This window comes from Polypterus senegalus, chromosome 1 (assembly GCF_016835505.1).
Source record: "Polypterus senegalus isolate Bchr_013 chromosome 1, ASM1683550v1, whole genome shotgun sequence".
NCBI classification, from domain to species: domain Eukaryota; kingdom Metazoa; phylum Chordata; class Cladistia; order Polypteriformes; family Polypteridae; genus Polypterus; species Polypterus senegalus.
Window position 1 is genome coordinate 247817295 of NC_053154.1, and position 24267 is coordinate 247841561.

The 24267-nt window shown below is 35.9% G+C and overlaps 2 protein-coding genes across 3 annotated transcripts; one reads left to right on the forward strand and one right to left on the reverse strand.

The window, feature by feature from the left end:
• The first annotated feature begins 8422 nt into the window (after positions 1-8422).
• zgc:171971 (uncharacterized protein LOC569690 homolog) lies at positions 8423-17736 on the forward strand. The gene is made up of 9 exons (XM_039771575.1): positions 8423-8590; positions 10785-10965; positions 11306-11352; positions 11502-11656; positions 13674-13798; positions 15397-15502; positions 16042-16313; positions 16797-16949; positions 17512-17736. Exons 1-9 carry the CDS (start codon positions 8577-8579, stop codon positions 17659-17661), a joined length of 1203 nt encoding a protein of 400 aa, XP_039627509.1. The 5' UTR covers positions 8423-8576; the 3' UTR covers positions 17662-17736.
• A 92-nt stretch (positions 17737-17828) lies between these two features.
• On the reverse strand, positions 17829-23621 carry tfam (transcription factor A, mitochondrial). 2 transcript variants are annotated; one of them, XM_039771593.1, is made up of 7 exons: positions 23419-23621; positions 22412-22539; positions 21203-21273; positions 19738-19887; positions 19299-19394; positions 18776-18832; positions 17829-18537 (listed from the first exon to the last, which is right to left on the reverse strand). In XM_039771593.1, exons 1-7 carry the CDS (start codon positions 23493-23495, stop codon positions 18271-18273), a joined length of 846 nt encoding a protein of 281 aa, XP_039627527.1. In that variant the 5' UTR covers positions 23496-23621; the 3' UTR covers positions 17829-18270. The 2 variants fall into 2 exon arrangements, with proteins under 2 accessions (XP_039627527.1, XP_039627520.1); XM_039771586.1 differs by lacking the exon at positions 23419-23621 and adding an exon at positions 23225-23356.
• Positions 23622-24267: the final 646 nt, after the last annotated feature.

The window sequence follows — 24267 nt, forward strand, 5'->3', positions numbered from 1 at the left end:
TTTCACATGGCAATTCTGAAACCAGGGTTAAAGGTATTTCTGGACTTCATTCACTCAAATATCTAAATCGCTTGATATAAAACTAATTAATTAAAAAAAAGTAATATAATTTAGTGTGCATTATGCCATTTTGATAAGATCACTGTACCACATATCCATTTTCTAATGTCTTTCCACTTGATATCTAGCTGGCCCATAGTAACTACTAATGAAACATTCCCCTGAATAAACATACCTGGAAAAAATAAATCTTAACATGTTTTTCATATCATTGCCTCTGTTATTACAGCATTATTAATGTATCCAATCATCTGGGTAATGTCCAACTGAAATTAGAAAGTAATTATAAACAGTTGCATTAATTGATATGAAATGTAATACTGTGAACGTTTGGGTAATTCCATGTGAAATCATCACACTTTTGGACCTCATCATCACAGATTTTAACAAAACTTGGCATGTTGATTTTATCATATGAGTAACCCAGGGAACTGAAATTGCACATGTCTCAGATCAATATTAAGGGAGATTTAAGCTAACACAGTTTGAACTAATTGGTGAGGGAATAATGACTTTGACTGGCTATATCTCCTTAAATATAAGTTGCACAGAAATGGTTATCATATCATTTTTAACCTCTTTTCCAGCTCTATATGTGTGTAAATACTATGCTATCCCAAAAATGAAAAATTACCATGTTATGAGTGATTATAATATTGAAAACTGAAAAGTGAAAAAAATATTTTAAAATGGGTTAATTTTTTACTAAAGCTAGCTTATAGTGTCACAAACACGATATTAGAATATTATCTAGTGGTTATTCTATAGTATCTTCATTTCACTCAGAGGGTGACATAATGGTTAGCTATGCTGTCTCAAAGATACAGCATCTGCGATTCAAATCTCACAATAAGTGATTGATTTGCATGGCTTTTCTGGGAGCTCTCATTTTCTTTCCACATTTCCAAAGACATGCATATTAGATTAATTGTTGATTGTACATAAATTAGCCCTATGCAAGTATGAGTATGGGTGGATGTGTAACTTGTGATAGACTAGTACCCTGCCCAAAGCCGTTTCCTGTTGCAGGAGTAAATTCTGTCCCTCTGTAAACCAGATCTGGACTAAGCAGATTGGAGAATATTATGTAATGGGTCTACAATCATATTTTCGTGAGTTGCAAAATATAGAAGGGAGTCTGAAATAACAGAAACATACAAAATAAGGCCTGGCATGTCTTTAAAAATTCAAATAAAGTGACATTTAGAGTAAGCTATTTGATAACCAAAGTATTTAATTAGGTCTCATTTAGAACAGTTCAGTCCAATTCAGATGTCGACAACTTTTCTCTAAACATCAGAAATACATTTTCTGGACACAGCTTCTACAAACGTATTTTGCTATGATATCATAGCACTTACCATCATGAAGGAACTATGAATGTTGTACTATATGAGAGTCCTAAAGTAGATTGTTACACCCAACATGTGTGAGCTGAGGTGCAGCTGGAACACACAGAAGAATATAGCTCTTTAACATACATAAAAAATGTTTTTGATTGGTCTAGTCCAGTGTTTCCCAACCTCGGTCCTGGGGGCACACTGTGGCTGCAGGTTTTTGTTCCAACCAGATTCCTAATCAGTGACAACACCTGATAGCACAGATCTCATTTAATTAGCCGGTGTTATTTTTCTTTTATTCTACATTCAGAAAAGCAGGCAGCATGATTTTTACATTTATAAGAGATTTAGAAATATTTCTGCTTTTGCTATAGACTCTCTTTTGTTGATTTCATTATATTTTGCCCTTTCTCCGTGCAGTTTTTCCCCTTTGTTGTATCTTACTAATGACAACTGAAAATGAGCAGCGCAGACACGCTGGCAAACAACACTGAATAATCAAAGGCTGCAACTACTTTAGCATCAGACTCACTAATTAGTAAATAATGGATGAATTAAACAATTAGAACACCTAGAAAGGTAGAATGCAAATCAAGATGAAAATATCTCTCTATTATAAAAAAAAATCCTGGGAGAGAAAGACGGGGGACGAGACGTGATCTTTACGTTAAGATCACGGAAGACACTTAAAAGACCCATGAGACGAAAGAGAATGGCCACAGAGCGTCTCGCGGGGACCTTAAACATGAGACTTTGTGCCAAGAGATTGGCCCAGGACTGTCTCACGATGACGTAGAACATGAGATTCTTGCAAGACACGCCCTACTTACAACCAATATCAAATAAGACCTTAGTCGTGTGAGTGAGGATTTGAGCACACACAGATCCAGGGCTCTCAGCGCATATAAAGCGTATAAGGACAATACGTTATAAATGAAACATCGACGACTAAGTGAAGAAGAAAGCAGTGCAGAGAAAAGAGACTCAAAAGCATTGGAGAGAAAAAAGAGCAAAAAAGAAAAACAATAATCTAAATGCAAATTCAGAAAATAAAGAAAGTAATTATGAGCCCGGAACAAGTGGGACTGAAAAAAAGCATGTCCAATCGGGCTCAGAATTAAAAGACAGAAAGTAAAAGACAAAGTAGAACTTAATAAAGACATTCACAAACGTTGGCGCTATACACATGCAGAGTAGGTTAGAGATTATGAAAGCAATGGAATTCGAAAGGCTCAAAAAAAAAACGTTGGAGTGATACACATGTGGAGAAAGATAAAGAATATGAAAGTAGGAAAATTAGAAAGTATAAAAAAAGAAAGTAAAAATCACAGTAGCGCAAACAAACGGAAATTATTACTCGAAAAAGGGAAAATAATCACCACGGACCAGGTGTCATTGAAAAAAAGCAGGACAAAGCGAGGTCAGAAATAAAAGGCAGAGTAGAAAACAAAGTAAAACATCATAAAGAGGTTAAAAAACAAGGGGGCCAAACACATTCAAGATTCAAGATTCTTTATTTGTCACATGCATAGTTATACAGAACAACATCAGTGAAATGCATCCTGATCCGCTTATCAAAAACTGTGCAAAGTTAGAAGAATATCAGTTAGATTAACAAAAAGTCATAGATTGAAAGATAACAGTATAATAGAACATAATAAATAAGTAAAATTATGTGAATAAAGTAGAATTAAGTGTTAAGGTGCAATAGTGCAGTGATTATTGTGCAAAACCAAAGTTAGACAGGTGCATAGTTAAATGACAGACCAATTCCAAAACAAGGTAAGGGCAGATGGCATAGTACAACTTACAGTCCAGTCTAAGTATGTGGAGGGTCATGGATGGCATGTTTTGATTTAACAGTCTTATGGCTTGAGGATAGAAACTCCTTCTCAGTCTCTCTGTCCTGGCCAGGATGTTACAAAACCTTTTGCCTGATTTTAGCAGATGAAACAGGCTAATGCTGGGATGAGAGGAGTCTTTGATAATCCTGAGAGCTCTGGTTCTGCATCTTCTGGTGTAAATGTCCTGCATAGATGGTAGAGCTGACCTGCAGCAGTGTTCCGCTGCACAGATCACTTTCTGTAGGGCTTTACGGTCCTGAACACAGCAGTTTCCAAACCAGGATGTAATGTTCTGTGTCAGGATACTTTCCACAGCGCCAGAGTAGAAAGTCTTTAGAATCCCTGAAGAGAACCCAAACTTCCAAAGGTGTCTGAGATGGTAAGTCTCCGCTTTGCCCTTTTGGTCTGAACTTGGATGTGTTCAGACCATGTCAGGCCCTCTGAGATGTGAACCTCCAGGTATTTAAAACTGTTCACCCTTTCCACTGGAGTCCCGTTAATGATGAGAGGACTTATAGTCCTGCTGCTGTCTCCTGCTGAAGTCCACCACCAGCTCCTTGGTTTTGCTGACTTTAAGCTGGAGGCAGTTTTCCTGACACCACAATGTCAGTTTTGCAAATTCATCCATGAAGGCTGTCTCATCGTTGTTCGCGATGAAGCCCAGTACCACCGTGTCATCTGCAAATGTCATGTTAGTTTTGGAGGAATACGTGGCCGTGCAGTCATGGGTGTAGAGGGAGTACAGCAGGGGGCTAAGAACACTCCCTTGAGGAGCTCCTGTGTTGACAGTGATGGTGTTGGAAACACAGTTATCAACCCTCACTGCCTGTGTTCTGCCAGTGAGGAAGTCCAAGAATTTCAAAAACGTGGTTTACCTCACATGCATTTATTGGTTACTTTGCAAAAAACATTATTAACTACTGATGATGTAGATCGTTTTGTCTGTGCTGAAATTCCAACCCTAGAAACCTATCGTGAATTATGGTAAAAAGTCATTAAACACATGTCGCACTGACCTCATTTAAAAGAGTCAGCATATTGGGACTCCAAAGATTCCAAATATTGTTTTTACAGAAGTTCTGAAATAAATGTGAAACTAATGAAATAGCAACAATTAAAAAAAAAAAAAATCTTAAAAGTGTGTATCTGGAAAACCCAACATGGGGGTTGACGAGCGAAGCGAGCAGTGGGAGCCCCCTAGTTTATAAAAAAAAAAAATACATTATTCCCATATAACTGCTTGGTACATTTTAATATACTGTATATATATATTCTATTTACCAAACTTAGTTTTCTAATTTCTATATTTTTCCCAAAACGTATAACTTGGGAAATAACACATCACTTAATTAGCCCAAGAGTCCAATTAAAAGCAGAAGCTGGTTAGAACAAAAACCTGCAGCCACAGTGTGCCCCCAGGACCGAGGTTGGGAAACACTAGTCTAGTCAAAACAGCATTTAGGTGCTGTGGCAGGTACTGAAATAATCAGCTCCTTCTTGAAAGCATACAGATGTCACAGGGACAATTGCAGAGAATTTGTAAACATGAACAAGTTAACAAGAAGAAAAATAGTATATCTCTCTATTATAAAAAAAATCTTGTAAGGAGATGAGACGTGATTTTCTCAGAGAGACACTTTCACATCCCGCAAGACTAGAAGTCGTGCCAAGAGATTTAACCATGCCTGGGACAGGAAATAAAAGACAAAGAGTAGATAACAAAGTACAACGTCATAAAGAATTCAAAAACATTGGCACGATACACATGCAGAGCAGGTTAGAGATAATGGAAGTAGGAAAATTTGAAAGTCTCAAAAAAATGATAGTAAAGATTGCATTAGTGAAAACAAACGGAAATTATTACTCAGTGAAATAACGGAACAGTGAAAAGAGATTGAATATATTGTTTACATTTAAACTTTAAGTCGGAGACTTGTAGACCGTCTAATTTGTGTTGCCATCAGGGAAAAGTAGTGCTTCTTCCCAATGAAGAGGCGTATCTGCGAGAATTAAAAGATTTGTTGTTTGGTAAAAGTGAAATCCACATACGCTGTCACGCTTGGGTCACAGAGTTGCACAGATACACAGGAGATTTTGGAGACAGAAACATTATCCAAACACTTCAAACAAACATAAGTCTCTTTCAGGAGTGAATCGAGCTCCGTTTCTAGTAGGAGGGGACAGTTCCATCTCTCAATTAAAAGAATAGAAAATCTTTCTCTTCATAGGGGCGCACCTTGGGAGTGGGACCCCCAACACGAGCAGAGGATGTCTGGGGGAGAAGAGAAACAAGCCAGTGAGACAAAAGGACAGCTGCTGTACAGGCTTTTAAATGTTCGAAGCGCCACGCAAGATCCAAATCACGTGGCACGGCAGCAGCAATCCCACAGCTAATTGAGCAAAGAGGAGGTAAAAAAAAAACCTGTATTTGTTTCCCATTGTATCACCATTTAAGAGGGGGTTTCGGAGCAGCAACCGCATCTCTTTGGGGTGCATTCAGCCCCCCTTTTCAAAACACGAGCGTCAGAGACATGAAATGGCTGGTGCGAATCGCTTGCTCTTGGGTTGCCGAGCAAAGCAAGCAGGGGTAAAGCCCACTAGTACAATAAAAAAGAACATTTCCAATTCAAATAGGACACTATACTGTAGATTGAAATATAGCACAGATGTAATGAAGAAATACCCAACAGTTTTATACACCTTTAAAAACTAATATTTTAATTGCTTATTACTGAAAAGTGTAATTCAAATGTCCAAAATGTATAACTTAATTTTCACAAGGAAACATAAAAAGGTCCTTCACAAGTTGTGAAACCTTTTTGCATATGCTTTATTAGTTCTTTGATTCTGCCTAAGATTCTTAATATTTTTAAAGAGTTCTTACCTAGTACTTTTTACAAATATGTTTTCAAAGAGCCATTTCATTTTTACAAATATAACTATTTTAGAAAAAAGAAAACTTGTACAATTTGTTTTTTCAATGTTATGTTCACAGTCAGACATCGCATATTAATATATATTTAAAGAAATCGATACATTTTGTGACATCTGAAATGCATTTTTGGTATTTCAAATACATTTTCAGATATCTCAGAATAACTTGATATGCATTTCAAGACATTTACTGTATGCATCTCAAATACATTTGGAGATACCTCAAAATTGATTTGCATACATTTTAAAGTATCTGAAATTCATTTCAAGATATATCAAAATATCTTCCTATAAAATTTCCTATCCTTACATTGGGACTTAGGATACCTTGAAATTAATTTTAGGTATTTGAAAAATAAACAGAAAGCTTTGGCTTACAAAGCCTTAAATAATCTTGCTCCATCTTATATATTGGAGTGTCTGACATCTTATAGTCCAAATAATAACTTTAGATCTTCAAATAAGAGTCTGCTTAGAATTCCAAGAGCTAAACTTAAAAGATGTGGTGAGGCGGCCTTCTACTATTATGCACCTAAAATCTAGAATAGCCTGCCAATAGGAATTCGCCAGGCTAATACAGTGGAGCACTTTACATTTTAATTTATTCCTGGTGCTCTGCATATTCAATTAATTATCATTATTATTCATGGTGGCTCCAAAATACATATTAACCCCTACTCTCTCTTCTGTTCTTTTTCCAGTTTTCTGTGGTGGTGACCTGCACCACCACCACCTAATCAAAGCACCATGATGTCTCAACATTAAAGGCCAGAAGTCCATGTGACCGCCATCCTTCCATGTGAACCCTGAATACCTTGAGGACCGATTGAGGTCATTCATGTTGCCTAGAATGCCTAGAGGGGGCTGGGTGGTCTCATGGCCTGGAACCCCTGCAGATTTTATTTTTTCTATAGCCGTCTGGAGTTTTTTTTGTTTTTTTTTTCTGTCCTCCCTGGCCATCGGACCTTACATTTATTCTATGTTAATTAGTGTTCTCTGATTTTAATTCTTAATTTATCTCTTTTCTCTTTCTTCATCATGTAAAGCACTTTGAGCTACATTATTTGTATGAAATGTGCTATTTAAATAACTGTTGTTGTTTTCTGAATAGTTGGAAATGCATTTAAGGTATCTTCCATTGTAACTAATCTGAAATAATTTCAGAGACCTTAAATGTCTTATTAAAGATACCTTATATAGTGATTTACTTGAAATACCATCAAATGCAGTTTGAGATATCCTGAAATACATATCCTGGAGTATATTTTAAGATGCATGTAATGGAGCAGAGACTCATTCTAAGATATTGTGAAAATTAATTGAGAATTACTTTAGCTATCTCAAATATAAGTTAAAATGAAGATATCGAAGTGTATTTTAAGACATCTTGATTACATTTCCCAATATATTTTAATAACGTTTAGACTACTTTGCGATATTCGAAATGCAGTTTAAGAAAATCACAAATTAATTTTCAGGTTATCTTAAAATTGCTTCTTGCACATTTTAGGTATCTCAAATGTGTCTTGAGACATCTTAAAATAATTAACTATATAATTCAAGATGTCCCAAATCACTTTCAAGATATGTTTAAATGGCAGTTAAGTCCCACCGAAAAATCACCACTTCAGGGGAAGTTACTTTGAGATATCTTGAATTGCATTTTTGGTATCTTATAATTCTCCAAAACATATTTTAATTACAATACTATCTCAAAGTACTCAGGAGGTTACAGTGTTTCAAGATATCTTAAAATGCACTTGAGATATCTTAAAAAGGATTCGACTTACCTCAAAGTGAACAGTGCTGAAATCTGTTTAAGATATTCTGAAATACACATTTTCAAATTATCTGCGAGTCATTTTAAGTTAAATCTTAAATAGGCGTGACTTTTGACATTTGAAAGACTTTCTTGAACGTTTACGTATGCTGTAAAAAGTTACATTTCTTTTAAAAGTGAAGTGTCAGGGTGTTGCATGTGTTGTCTTTTGTGAGATGGACACACTTTTGACCCTCCTGTTATTTCTTTATTGTTGCACCTTTTAAAACGTGTTATCAAGTCCCTTCTCCACCTTCAAAATACTAACACGATACTAGTGTTATTTGAAATATTAAGGTCTTTTGATTACCGTATCCCAGCCTGCCCGTCCCCGCAGACACTGACTGACGCAGTATTGTGTGGCGCTCGTCACATTGCATAAGACGCGGCCCCTTTCACAGACCTCTCGCGCCTCTCTTCGGCACTGAATGAAATTGCAGTTTACAGAGTCGACGCTCTGGCGCGGCGTCAGGCCGAACAGGGAAGTGTGCGTTTAAACAAAAATAATAAAATAAAGCAAACGGCACAACAACTGTACGGACGACGTTAGTGACTCCGTGACATGGATACGAGCTCGTGATGGACGCTACAGCGTAAGTGACGGCTTGTGACGCCCGCGCAGCTGCACCGACGGGCAACGATTGAGGCGCGCACGGGAGACTCCCTAAAACTGTCACGGTTAGATAATCAAGGCAGAAAAATACAAAATGGAAGCACCGGGATAGTGAGGCAGAAAGCTCAAATAATAGGTTTTTTTTTTCTTCCGTGGGAAAAAAAGACAATAAAAAGTGCAATGTATGGCGTCACCGCGCTACTACTTCGACTTGTCGAAACCACACGAATAAGCTGCGCGATGGTGTTTCTTGATTTGCTTTCGAGTTCTGTACTAAACGATGCGCGCGTCTGTCTGCCGCTGCGCATCCTTGGGTGTTACACTGCACGGACTAAACGGGATACAAAAAGAGATCATTAAAATTACTCATTCATATGGCTGCAAGGTGTACAAAAGAACGGTAATCGTAACCGTCCCTCGGCGGCTCCTCGACTGCCCGCTAGGTTGCAGTATTCGTGGGTTATTGTGGGACTACAGGAAATATTACAATGGGAAGTGACACTTAACTAAGAGTAAAACATCGCAGTGATCAGTTTTTACGTTTGTTTTGATAAGTAATGCCTTTCATTTCATCGTATATGGTTAACTTCTATAAAATGTTCAGGGCACAAAGACTTCTAATGTTGGGTCAGTTTCTTTCCTGGACTGTTGCCCATCTGGGGTTAATTGCTTTCTTGCGCCAGTTGCTCCAATCTGAATTGGCGTACCTAAAATATTAGGCAATTGATACGAAAAAGAAATTAAGTTAAGAATTTTTTAATGATATGCAGAACGGGAAGGTCAACAAGATGATAGTGAGACCACCAATGACAGAGCTGGAGGTGGTAAAGTTAAAGATATTAAGATTAGCATTGGGTGTGACAAGGAATGAGTACATTAGAGTAGCGGTCTCCAACTCCAGTCCTGGAGAGCTACTGTGGCTGTAGGTTTTCATTTTAACCCTTTTCTTAATTAGTGACCAGATTTTGCTGCTAATTAACTCTTTGCCTTAAGTTTAATTGATGCACAACTTAAGACTCAGACCAATTAATTATTTTTTTTTCCTTAATTAGCAACCAAAAATTATTAAGACACAAAACGTACCAACACTTTAACAACAACCCGCGTCCATCACACAATAACTGAAAATAAAGGAAGGTGAAGGCTTCAGTAATGTCGATCTGCTCAGGTCCACAAAATATTTTGACAGCGCTCTTTTGAAAGAAAATTAACAGTTTTGGAAATGTCTGCCATACCAGAATGAGCTGCATGGAATTAAATAATAATAAAAATAATAATTAGCAACAAGAATTGGCTTCAAATTCAGAAACTGAATGACATGAAGTTGGTTGGAGTTTCAGGCCCCAACTTAGTTGGTCATCTGTTGGCTCACTTCACATCAAATTTATGTTTAGGTGCCATCTAAGGAAAAAAGAATCAATTCAGCGGTCAGAGCCTCAAGAAAAGTCACTTAAAATAAAGGGGAATTATTAGTTAATTAGCAGCAAAAACTTGTCACTATTTAAGAAAAGAGAATGAAAACTTTCAGCCACAGTAGCTCTCCAGGACAGGAGTTGGAGACCACTACATTAGAGGGTCAGCTCCAAGAAGGGCTGACTTAACAGCATTATATGTCCCCAGGCAAAGTAGTGCACAGGGGCCCCCGTTTTGATAGCAAAACAGAAACACACACAGGCCTCAGAAACATTGTGGACCCCAGCCAATGCTCATTGTGCCCATATGTTAAGACGGCCCTGAGTTCAGGTTGAACAGTTTGGAGACAAACACAGAGAAGTGAGGTTGCATTGGTTTGGACATGTGCAGAGGAGAGATGCTGGGTACACTGGCAGGAGGATGCTAAGGATGGAGCTGCCTGGCAAGATGAAACGAGGAATGCCTAAGAGGATATGCAGGTGGCGGGTGTGACAGCAAGATTCAGAGGGCAGGAAGATATGGAAACGGGTGATCCCCGTGATTAGGGGCGACCCCTAATGGGAGCAACCAAAAGAAGAAAAAATAATTTCAGTTGGAAGCTATCTTAAATTGGTTAAGTGCCCTTTTTATGTGATACCATCGTTTTATATGTTACCACTGTACCTATCACAAAGCAATTTGCAGAACTATCGAGACATTCCAACATTTTGCAGCTTCACAGGTGGTTTTCAATACTAATTTTTTTGTTTGTTTTTTTTCAGCATGTCATTGAACCAAGGAGTATCAGATAACAACCCGAGCACCCCTGGGCCCTCTATGTCAAGACCACCAGTTTCTCTTGGGAGAAACCTGCCTGGAAGAATTGCATTAAACCCCCCGCCTCCTCCAGGACGTCTGAGCTCACTGCGATCCAGAGACCTTACTTTAGGTGGATTTAAAAAGGTAGCCTTAAAATGAATATACACTAGTCTTTCAGCACAGCAAAATGTACAGTAGTACTAACACGTGTTCTGAGTGTTGTGAAACTGTTAGTCAAACATGCAAAATATCACCATATTTTAGTACCATGATAAAAAAAGGCTGAATTAAAATACAGCCAAGAGAAAAACAAAATCATTCTATTTGAATAAGAAAAACTGGAAAACCCACTTCACCTTGCTTTTTTAAGATCTTGTGGAGCAAGCAGTGCACGGCTATTAAGTTAGCTTCCAATTTACTTTTGAATTACTATACAATTGTTTTAAATAAAACAGTAATTTTTGAACAAATTTATCTTTTCCAGAAAACCTTTACTCCAAATGTACATTCTGTTAGAAAAACAAAGGATGAGTAAGTACAGTTGCATTGTTTTTATTCAAATTTTCCAGACATATCAAAGTCTGGCAATCAAAGAAGTACCTTTAATTACTTAAATCTGTTTTTTATTTAAATGACTTATTTTTGAATTGCGTGCTACTTTTTTGATCTTCACAATAAAGATTTAAAGAAGAACCTCCAATAACTTCAAAAAGAGAGAAGAGAGACAAGGACGACAGACAGAGGGAATCACGTGGCAAAAAGAGGGATCGTCCACAAACCATTCAATCTCATTCAATTTTTGAACAAGGTCCAGCAGACACAACCAGAAGAATAGGTAAAAAAAAATGATATATCCTCAGTAAGATGTTTTAGTATAATGATGTTTAATGTAGGAAATACACTGTATGTACATTTTCATTTTTGTACAAAGGTAAATCAAAAAGTAAAGGCAATTTGAAAACTACAGTACATGATAGAGGCTGACACATTTGCGATGGCTTTTGGGTAGATCAAACACGCACAGCGCAGTGTTCTGCCATTAGTCTAGTTTAAGCCAAGGTCAAATGAATATGGACAGTTCTCTGCAGGACTGCACTGGTTGTTGGACAATGGGCTGTAATGAGATTTCTTTGGGCAGTAGGAGTGAACCCTGCTTAAATTCACCGAAGGATGTTGGCTCGTGCAGATCAGTAAGCTGTTTAGGTACCCATCTTGTGCAAAGTGCAGATCTGTAGCTGGTATCCAAATGTTCAACAACAGCAGATAATGTAATCCGTTTGTCTTTGATGAAGGCATTCACAATGTCAATGTGGGCTTGTGTGCGTGATGATAGTTGTCGACCAGAGCAGGCTTTGTTGGTTACTGCTTTAAACTTTTCTACCAATTCATAAACTTTTGATTAAGCTTGCTGTTTACACTTCTGTACAGAGCTAACATACTTCAGTGAATTTTAGGAAGTTTCACTCCCTCTGTCCAAAGAAATCTCACTACTGGACGTTATTTAACAATGGTACAATCCCACAGTGTAGTGTCCATGTTCATTTGACCTTGGCATTAATTAGACTAACTGCAGAGCTCTCCGCTGAGCATGTTCAAAGTACTCCTGAACCATCGAGAACATGTTGTATTGCATCAGCTTCGATCCACTGCAGTTACTGTGCAATTTTCAAATTGCCTTTTTGATTTACCCTCATACTACAAGTACCATTTTGCCACACATTAGTTAACTTGCCTGGCTGAATTTCTTTTCTAAAAAGATGGGTGACAAATTACAACAAGCTAATTAAATATAAAAATAAGTTCTAAGAAAATAAATATTGCCACATGATATACAACTTTAAAAATACATTTAAAGACTAATTCAAAGAGTAAACTGTCAACAAGATCAACATTTATTCCTATACTTTTAAAGTCTCAATGTCATAGAAGATTTCATAATATATAAATTATTATATCTGATAGTAATGTAAAATATGAGACTCAATCCAGTTTACAGTCACAGGTGACAGAGGAAGAACCAAACTGGGATGTGGTTTTAGTCCATGCCAGGACAGATTTACACATTCATTACTCTTTTTGACTACTTTATAACAACAAATCGAATGTGCATGTATGGGAAGTGCGATGAAAACTAAATATCTGGAGGAATACAAATATGTATCCCTGTTTTTTTGTTTCAAATTATCAATACAAGTCAGTGAATTAGTTACATACCAAATATACTATCCAAATTGTCACAACTGAGTCCTCATTTACACAACCAAAGAATACATTTACTAATAACTAATTAACTTTAAAATGAAAAAGGAATTTATGAAATCCTTGGAGTCACAATAGTTAGGAATGGTCAATTGTTACTTGGATTATTTTAATAATTTCAATTTTTATAAGTTAGTGGAAAAATTCCTAGGAGCCCTCAGCTAATGAATGATATATCATGAATGGCTGAATCTTACTGAATTAAAAAATCACAGATCATAAAAGAAATCAGTTAAAGACCGAAAATAAAATATATAATGCTTACAAAAATACAGTTTCTGTAAGTGCATGACAGTGTACACTAACACCGTGTCAAAAGTTAGTCAATAGTTTTTTTTTACGTGTTTATAAAATAAGAAGTTTGAGCATTGCAAAGAAATAAATCACATCTTTTTTGTTGTATTGGATGATTTATATTTAGCATATTAAACACCATCTCAAAACAGTGAGGTGATAAACTGCTGAATTAAAGTTACCAGCTCTCAATTCCAATTTCAAAATTTAATTTAAAATGTGAATATTACAGGTTGTATGTAAAGCATATTATTGCAATGACAGAACACTGATCATACCCTTTAATTATTGTTCTGCAGGTAGTTGGGACAGTATTGAAGTAAATGAAAGTGAACCACCCCAAGTTCTAAAATTTATTAAGAAAGAAACACATTTATTAGAAGATGATGCAAATGAAATTTTACACAAGCTAAAACGTGATAATGTAAGTTACAAAATAATTTTTTACTTACAAATAAAATTCAGCATCTTGCTTTTTGTCATTTCAGTTTTAAAACCGACCTTTAGAAAATCAGTAAGTGCATTGTGTTTATATTTTTTGCTAATGAGAAGGGTTATAGGAAGGTTATATTTTTGTTTTGGTTTATTTTAAATATTATCTATTCATATCTTAAACAGCTTTGTCTAAGTCATGATGAAATGAAATAGTGCCTTAACAGAGAGCAGGTAGAACCAGGCTTCAGAGAATTTCCATAATTATGTTTGGGACTGACAGATGACAGAGACACTTAAAATGCTGTGATTAAACTATGATTAAATATATAATTGGAGAAACTTACACAATGTTTGTTTTTAACCTTGATACTTAAAAAAGATTCCCTCACAATAACATTCCAATTGAAGCATTTTACATGTGTAGTTTTAAGAAAGGCAATTTAAAAGTTCTCATTTTAGTTTGATTAGTTGGACATACTGTCTTTGAAGCCTCATCCACACTCCTCCCAACTCTGACTGCCCTTCCTTATAGGAAACTCAGCTTCTTTTTAATGCCAAACCATTGCACACTGGTAGGACTAAGGGGTCACGGGTAAGTCTATTAAAGAGGTCAAATCAATCCCTTGTAGCTCCCCCCCCTGGTGGCACTCAAGAACCCCAATAGGACTATCCTGTATGACTACAATTCCCCACCTGCCCTGCGGATATTCCTATGGGTGTGCCAGCAATGGTATGCTGCCATCATGCGTACAGAGGAAGAATAAAACTTTGGGCAGCAGACACCTCTTGTCCTTCTATTGTAGCTTCCCTTTATGACCAAAGGATAATCTCCATCCTAGTCAGAACACCTGACCATCCCACACGGCACTCACTCTACTTAACTTTATGTGAACATGTATACCCAGTGCTAAGTGCTTTTCAAAAGGAAGAAACAGAGCTTTTTCCCTTTACCTTCCCATTCCATAATTTGAACTGTTGCTTCTCTGGTATCTGAATGTAGGCATGCTGCTATACGCAGGACACCTATATTTGTTACTATCTATTGCTTTTAAGCACAGGAAATTTACTCTTATTTCTAAAGGCTGCCCTAAGGTGCTTCCTTCAAATTGGACTAATAGAGTAAAAATAAATTGTATAATACAATATTTTGTGTATATATTTATAGATTCACACCCACAAACATTTAAAGCCTGCTTCCATATTTTTGTGACTGTTCTCAACTGTTTAATATTTTCTTAAATTAATACAGTAATTATTACAAATGAGAAATCTACAACAGATGAAAATTAACAGCAATTAAAGCAACTATTATTTAATGATTAATTTTTTAATGTTTTCATTTAAATGACTGATGTAGCTGGAAAAGAAAAACATTTATTTGGAGTGTAAAATAAATACAAATTTAAAAAGGCAAATGCAAAGAGTCTATTTTAAATTTACTTTGGCTTTACCATGTAACACAATTCAGAGAAAGATAACTTGTATTCTCGTTTAAATTTATTTGTATTGTCATATACCAGTAATCACAAAAGTGTTATCTAGATTGTCAATGAAAATACACTTGTTTCTTTGTACCACTTTCTGTAGTTTTTAGATGATCCAGGTCTTAAAAATGACTCAAAACACCGACCAATCCAGCTCCCCCTAGCACAGTCAAGAGATCTGTTTGCAGCAGATGAAGTCACTTTAAATAGTAAGTCTAATAAACCAAAAGGAAATATTGAAACTTGTTTAAAAAGAGTTGATTTTTTCATATGAAATGAAAAACATTTTTATGAATTACTTTAAAGTAGAAAAACATGTAATATAATGGAATAATCTATTTTCTATCATTTCATGTTAATCAATATAATTAAAACATCATACTCAGAGGTTTTCAGACTTGCACCAAATGCTACCAGGATAGACTGACCCCTGCAGAACTTTATTATGAGGACAAACGGATAGATGGGTGTAATTTTAACTTGGCTACAAGACTGTGCATCACATTTCCAGTAAATCGTGATCATTGTTTTTCCTTAACTACAAAGAATTACATTCTCTGTTAACGTTGCAATATAAGGCATCAACAAATATTTGATTGAAGCCCTGCAGTTTCTATACTAAAATGAACAATCTATTCATATTCTAGCATGCTCTATTTGAATATCAGAAAAGATCTGTAACATATAGAGTATTAGGTTTATCTTACTAAAATTTATACAAGCTTTTTTATTTACTTTATTCTTAAAGGGGAATTTCAAGCTACCACCATGACTGATGTTACAAGGTCGAGAGCATATCTACAGAAAGTTCACCAAATTAGGAAGGGCTTTTCAATCACAAATCAGCCTCAGCCAACTATAGCAGAACTCTTCCAGAAAATGAGTTTATCTACTGAAGATGAGCTCTTGTTCATCCAACTTCCAGATACAATCCCTGGACAGTCAGCAACCACCAGTGAAAAGATTTCTAAAACAGAGACAAAACCTGAAGAAAAGCATTCACTGCCGTTTAAAAGTCATGTAAGCTACATACATCTGTGACTTGCATTATTTGTGTAAAAGTCAGATTTCTACTTTTTGACAGTCCTCAATTGTGCAACTTAAACTCACAAAATATAATGTGTCTATATTAGAATCTCTAGATGAGTTGGAAGGTATTTTTGAAGACACCCATTTTAGTGCTAATTAAAAGCATCTTAGTCTTATCCAAGTTACTAAGTACATTATGTAATCACAAAGTATAATTTCTTTAATTCATGGCATGTACAAAATAAGTCAAGATATGAATGGTAAACCTTTTCTTAATTGAACTGTGAATCTTTTCTTAATTTAGATCATGTGTGGAATAATTCCAAACACCACAAAACCAACCATCCACCCAGTAAAAATCAGCAATAGAATGGTTTGAGGTTAAGCATGCAAATATAGTATTTTCTAAACGAAACAAAATACTGTTGATCAAGTACTACTATGCATTACAAGATGGTTTCTTTGTTTTTTAAGGATACCTTAAAAAATGAAAACACACCAACTTTGGCTGACTTTACCGAGGGCCATATTGGTAAGATTCAAATCAGAAAATCTGGAAGAGTACAGCTTGTCTTGGGGGAAGTTGCACTGGATGTTTCTGAAGGAGCAGCTTTCTCTTTTTTACAGGTATTTCTTACATAAGAGAATCAAATTTGAAGAAAAAATAATTTTCCTCACCCAAATCATTCTAGGTAAGCTTACAGAAAAATAAACGGAAACTGTCCAAACAGCAACAAATTTAAGGCAGAACCTTGCATTTTGCATTACACTGAAGAGACCCAGAGGATAACCCTCATAGCATGCAGACTATACAACTGTCACTCAACCTAAAGACACCAGATGTTTAGGAGTTGAAAACACAATAATGAAAACAAATATAAAGATTTACAAAATCTGAACAAATAGGACTGGCAAATCATTAACTGCATGCTTTAATGTGGGAGTGAATATTTGACAAATACCAAATTATTATTTTTTCCTCCCATATTATACTTGAATACCAGTGAACTCAACCACCAGAATTTTCTGATGTAATTAACTGAAAATATTGGAACACAGCAAATGTTAATAAAGATTTACAATGATTATCTTTTAGTTTAATATACACCCTGAGGGAGTTACTGTATATTGAAAAATATGTATTTTGGCATTCTGGAGCCAAAGTTAATAATTTTTTTTTTCTTTTCAGCAACTGGTTTCCATTCGTCTGTCTGAAGGACGTACAGGAGACCTAACTATACTTGGCAATGTAAAACACAAGCTTGTATGTTCTCCAGATTTTGAAGCACTTTTAAAGGAGGTGAACTTTGCATCACAGACAAATTCAAGAATATTGTGAATTTGGTGGCTACAAAGAACTTGTGTGTAATTTATGTATGTAGTTGTTTTAACTGTAAATATCAAATGTTTTCCTTTTAAGCACTGTAATTTTCTTTTTTAATTTATTGCTGTGTTGTATTTTGTTAATGATCTTTGATGCAATAAAAGACTGTTGTGTTAGGAAAGTACAACATTTAAGATTATATTTATTTAGTTTTAAAAAGTACAAAATATGAACTGATTGGTGAGGAGTTGCTTTTTCTTACACCTTGCAATATCAAAAAAACATAACATGATACTTCGGAAAGTGTAATGCACTTCGCAACCCCTTTATACTTTTACCTTTCCTTCATCAACAGTTCAATACAGATTGCATCTTCACATTATTATACTGCTCCAAATGTACCATGGTATCTAGTTTACATCCTTGTCAAAACCACATAAAATATGGAATGTGGCACATGACATACTGACAACTGATGTGAAAGATTTCTTACTTTTGGAAAACATGAACAATTCCTTCAAGTTCAATATTGATTCACAGTTTAAGTAAATACAAGGAAAATACATTTAGTTATTTGAAAACATACATCTGGAGGGCATAACTATGGAACTCCTTTTTGCAGAGTTATTCCTCCCTCTTTTTTGCCTTCTTTGCCCTTTTTGCTCTTGCTGCAGATAAGGTAGGTTTTTTGGATGTTGTAGGTCTATCTTTAGTTTTCCGTTTCTGCAGTTTGGCCTTTGTCTTTGCCCTTTTTGTATGTTTTGCTTTTACAGATGTAGATATGTACTTCCGTACAAGGTCTTCCCGTCCAATTCGAATCATATGGTCCTCCCAAGACTTGATTTCATTTTTATAGCGTATTTTGTCATCTTCTGCAAGTCGCATATAGCCCTAAATTATAAAAAAAAAGATTTCTTATTGCTTACACTTTTTTTGCTGAATTCTATAGCAACAATACAAATAAAATGTAAACGTCTTGTTAAATACATTCTTCACATTCACAAAATTTTGGCCAATTCACTTAATTAATGGAATTTCAGGTTCAAGTATGGTGTACCACAGATATGCATTTCCTTCAAAACCAAATTTCCTAAATGTTTTCAAAACAACTCTTAAATACAACACTTGCCTGTTTTTGAGAAGAATTCAGTCTCACCCATTCATTAAACAAGCCCTTCATCTTCTCCTAAAAGACAAAAAGTACAAATATTATTCCAAATATGAATTTATTTCATTATGCTAATGTCACTTATAATAAAAGTAAGCTATAAATATCTGAAGAAAAGTCCTGTAAAAATAGGACAATAACCAACTGCAATTCTAACCCAGATGCTAGATCGGAAAGACTGTGCCTCTAAACTATGTGCAGCCATATCAATCACAGATAAATGTTTGCATATTAACCAAACCTTTTTTTCATACTACTACAATAAATATATTTATTCTGTATCTTATCAATGTTTATAAAGGCAACAAAAATATTCCACTTCAATATACTCTATAGAGGTATTGCATCTTTACAGACAACCATTGCTTATTTGTTTATAAATATACGCAAGATTGCCTAAAGGATTTTACAGATAATTTGGGATTACCTAATACCATTCTATTTTTCTGAGACAAACAGCATTTTGGTTAAAATTATTTAATACCTGTAATGAAACTCCTTTAGCCTCTACAAAGTGTTCAGCCATAAAAATGTTAAATGCTGATCTTGGTCGTTTAGGCTTCCCAAGCACTGTTAACTCCTGTAAATGTAAATAAATTATTCCTGAATAAGGATCTAATAAATTAACATCAACAATATATTTTCAATAAAAAAACAGCACTAACATTCATACACTTTTTAATTTGGTTAATTTGCTCTTATTTAAATTTTTAGTATACCTAAAAAAATAAACAATCCAAAAGACATTCTAAAGGATTCTAAAGCTGACAGTTACAGAATTGAGTATCATTGTCTAGAAAACGCTCATGTGAACTTGAATTACTTTATGCATTCTTAGATCATTTGTTATCTTAAAAAGTTCTTTAATTTAGTGTATGTGCATAAATCATATAATAATATTTTGGATAATCAGAGACACTCACCCTCTTTCTTCTCATTAATTTTCTTTTAACTCTTTTCTGACGTTTCTCCTCCTTAAATGCAGCTGCTTGGGCTGGAGTTAGCTGTGCATTAAATTTTTCTATATCTTGTTTATATTTTTCTCTAGCTAAACTTGCTGCCTCCAGAAAGGGCTAAATTTAGAAATAAAGAATGTCAATAACAAAAAAAATTCAAACAGTACAGTAATCCCTCGCTACTTCGCGGTTCACTTTTTGCGGATTCACGACTTTGCGGGTTTTTAAATATAGTAGTAGTATTTCCTAGTCTAAGAGCAACAAAACAAGTTTGGTGACTAAGTGCGTTGTAACACGGGCTGTGATTGGTACATGGGAGGGAGACGACAAATCACAGCTTCCCGCTTTCTAATCGGTCCCGTGATTGGTGCTTTGACTGATGCCCAGATCCCACAGCACCTCCCCCCTTGTCTCTCTGTCGCGGCCAATTCGCTTCAAGCTTTCTCGCCGAGCGGTTTACTTTACACTGTACTGTGTGTGACTTTTTTGTGGTTTCTTTGTGTTGAACTTCGCTTCAATTTTCACCCCCTGCAATGGCTCCCAAAGCGTGCTCCTTCTTCCAAGGCTGGTGCTGAGCCTAAACGCCAACGAAGAATGATGACGATCGCTGAGAAGGTGAAACTTCTGGATATGTTGAAGGAAGGGAGAATGTTTGCGGCTGTGGCTGCAGACTGGCTAAGGATCTGCAAGAGCAGTCACAGGAATGGGACGACGATATGGTTCGATCTGTCCAATTTTGCAAGAAGGTCGACGACGTCATGACCGCCTACAAGCTGCTCTTCGACCGGAAAAAGAAACAGCGGCAGCAACTGCCGATCACAATGTTTTTGCAGCCTCGCAAAAAAGAGCCAGTTCCTACTACTACTACGGATACACCTACGGAAACCGTGGAAGATGTGCCCCAGGAAATGGCACCGCCGTCTGAAGGGACGTAAAATACAGTCATCGGCTGCACAGTAAAAGTCATTATCACCTTCATCGTCATCATTTTTACTGCACAGCATATTCATCACCATCATCACGTCATATATAGGTACGTGTACTTCGCTATACATTAACTGTAAACTTATCTACCGATTTCATATTGCTTAACAGTTGTTCCTGTTATTAATAGAGTAAAGGGTGGGTTCTAAATAGTATAGGGAGGGTTTAAAAATGTCCAAATAAACGTTAAATAATTAAATAAATATACTTCGCGGAAATTCAGTTATTGCGGACGGCCTTGGAACCTATCTCCCGTGATAAACGAGGGATTACTGTATACAATTCAGTTCAGTTCAACAAATGAATCCTAAGAATACTGTCTTTTTTTCAGCAGAAGAAAAGCAAACTCTAAATTTACTACTGTAAAAGACTTTGTATATTGAATGTATTAAAATTTTGAATATGTGATGAAACATATATATATATATAAATATTTATAAAAGTTTACCTTTTTCTGGTCAGGTGTCATTCCTCTCCATTCTTGTGCAATTTTTTTTGTTATTTCCACAATTCGTAATGCTGGAAAATGTATATATTTTTAATCTACTGAGTTTTCATATAGGTTTCACAAACATTTATATTTACTTTATAAATTCACTTTTCAATCCGTATTTTTCCATTGCAAAACAATGATAACCTAGCCCATCCCAGAAGCACTGGGCACAAGGCAGGAGCTAAATTTGTACAGGATGCAAGACCATGACAGAAATCGCTCAGTACACACCCACTCTCACTCAGAACAGCTGTTAGTTAACCTAATATACACATCTTTGGGATGTGCCCATTACTTTGTCAGAAATTAATGACGACATATCACTTAAATACTGAAAGATGTTGTAAACTAAAAGTAAATAAAAATGGGCACAGTCTCGGGTTATGCATGGTCAACAGACATTTTTTGACTTGTGGCAAAATGTCGTGTTAACTAATGACATCAGATCCCTCAAGTGTGAGATTCAGTACTGTACTTGCTCCAACCTGTTAAAAAGGTAAAAATTACTCCTCGCCGAGTCCTTATAGGAATACTCAACCCAAAAGTGGTATTTTATTATGTTAATTACGTGACGACTTTGAAGTGGTGGCCGAGAAAAAAATGTAATCTCATGTTTTCATGCAGAATGTAAAGGAAGAAGCTTAAGACATAATAGACAGCAGTTTCAACCTGTGCTGCACAATGGTAAACAATCTAAGAAATGAAACGCTGTCTTCAGTTTAAAAAGTCATTGCCAGGAGGCTTCAGGATTCCCGCACCAATAATTCAGGAAAAAGCAAGCTTTTTATACATTCTCATCAATGACATGTGGATTAAGTGACACCAGTAATGCAAAATGTTATTGTTTTTTAGTAGACTTTTTTACACTGTTGCCATTGTAGAGCACTAGTCACTACTGCCTTCTCTAATATCAGAATTTTCTTTCTATTCTGCATGAAAACATGACTTTTTTTTTCTTGACCACCACTTCAAAGTACATGGGGCAAGTAACATATAATTTTTTTTTTTTGGTAGAGTATAAGGCATTCTACAATGTCAGAAGATGACCAGTTCTGAAATTGTAATGTCTAATAACAAAGTATATCTAATACGTACTAATGTGCAAAAATACTCTAAAAATACATCTAAATGACAAGCATAAAATGTTTTATGAGGACATAATACCTGGATATTGTTTTAATAGTATGGGCTGTTTCTGCATTGCATATCGGAGATATCCAGTCAGTGGTCTTTTGGGAGGATTTAAAGAACTTGTGCTGAAAGAGACTTTCTTCATCACTTCACAAGTACACCTGTAATAAAAAAAAAAGTTTTTTGTAGCCAAAATAATTACAAAAGATATCAATACATGACCTCCCTAATCTTTCGGTTTTTTGTTTTTTTTTATTTCTACGAGTTTTAAAAATAGGTAACACTCCCCCTGATTTATCACGAAACTTTTATATTAAAATTTGAATTGTTAGCAAATAACATATCTATTAACACTGGAGTTACGTTCATTTCCATTAAGAATGGGGAAAGGTAAGCTTATCAGTAAACAAGATGAAGACAGGGATAAATATAAACGTGAATATGGGCACATTGTTAACAAAACGATTCCGTCAAGGCTGCAAAACACATGGGACATTGTACAATCGTGAGAATGTATACACTTAAAAATCAAGGGGACAGAAACCTGTCTTTAACAACGCTCAAAAAATCAGTATGCCACCGTTGAAATAAGTAATCTCTGACGAGGATAGGCCAATCAGCCCGACGTCTTCCGACACTGCTTGACTCGTGTTGTAATTACTGCCCTGGTCCGTGCCCGGTCTTAAAGCCACCCAGTGGGTTTACTTCACCCGCGATATCAGGCAAGCGCCGCGATAGCCCGTTACTACAACCACTCGACCGAGCCCTACGCAAGTGTTCACTTGTCAGAACAAGACAAGAATGAGGACGAGGATCGGAATTCCCAGACATGCCGAAAATACTCACGTTTCACAGCAAAGCTCCGTGCAAAAGTCATTTTGTACATAATGTCGAAGATGCACCACATTCACGACATTTGCAAATGACAGAAACGCAGAGGAGCTCATTGGACACGCGTCGGTAAATGTCGACTAAGTGGATTAAATTCCCAGTCATTAGCTCGGGTGCCTGATGAATAATAACAATATCGAGACGCTTACCTTGTGAAGGACCGAGTGCTCAAGAAGCCAACAGCTTTCGAAAAAAACGCAGCTCCATTTGAAATTAAAGAGACCATTACTACTGTTTTAAGTAAACATTAAATATAAAAAGAGAATCAACTCTCCTTATCCTCTGTCCTAACCCCAGCGTACAAACTTTAGGCGCTTAGTTTTGTTATCATCCTCGTGCATTGTGGGTAAAGGTGTCCGACGGAGGAAATTCGACTGTACATTCACGGCTGCACTTTCATCATCCGAACGTGCTCAGCTACCTGTCAATCGAGGTAAACATTTATTTTTTAAATCAGCCAGTTACCGCACTGGGTTATAATAATCAAAAACTGGTTTGAAAAACACTAACACAATACTAAAAAAATTTTTGTAGTTCACTTCATAAGCACTGGGATGGTGAAATTAGAAATGCTCTTTTTTTCTTGTATAGTGATGCAGTTCGAATTTGGGATGAGCGCGATTCAATGTACTCCGTGAGCCCCCGGCAAAAAACCCCAAGGGGCCTTCCAACTCACGCTCCCCCGAGTCCCGACATTATTACAGCTATTCTAGCGCAAATCTAAATTAATAAGAGCCGTTTAGGTTAGATTAGATCAACTTTATTAATCCCATGAGGAAATTCAGATGCTGACCAACAAATGTGTATTTGATAAACACAAATCCTTTATTTTTATATTGCACAAAGCATATTATATAAAAAAAATACAATCAAAATAACAAGTATAGAAAATCAATAATTATAGAATAAATTAAATAAAAATATAAAGTAAAAAGTACATAAAATGTAAAATGAAGTAAGGTGCAAATTGTAATAGAAACAAATACAAAATGCACATT

What these genes read in the sequence shown, in the direction of transcription:
- zgc:171971 (XM_039771575.1), top strand. An exon ending in AGACACAACCAGAAGAATAG is followed by an intron (nt 11,657 to 13,673) that starts GTAAAAAAAAAT and finishes ATTGTTCTGCAG; the next exon opens with GTAGTTGGGACAGTATTGAA. An exon ending in AGATGAAGTCACTTTAAATA is followed by an intron (nt 15,503 to 16,041) that starts GTAAGTCTAATA and finishes TTATTCTTAAAG; the next exon opens with GGGAATTTCAAGCTACCACC.
- tfam (XM_039771586.1), bottom strand. Translation starts at nt 23,325, where the DNA reads ATGAGCTCCTCTGCGTTTCTGTCATTTGCAAATGTCGTGAATGTGGTG. An exon ending in ACGGAGCTTTGCTGTGAAAC is followed by an intron (nt 22,540 to 23,224) that starts GTGAGTATTTTC and finishes TTTTTATTACAG; the next exon opens with GTGTACTTGTGAAGTGATGA. An exon ending in AATTAATGAGAAGAAAGAGG is followed by an intron (nt 19,395 to 19,737) that starts GTGAGTGTCTCT and finishes TTACATTTACAG; the next exon opens with GAGTTAACAGTGCTTGGGAA.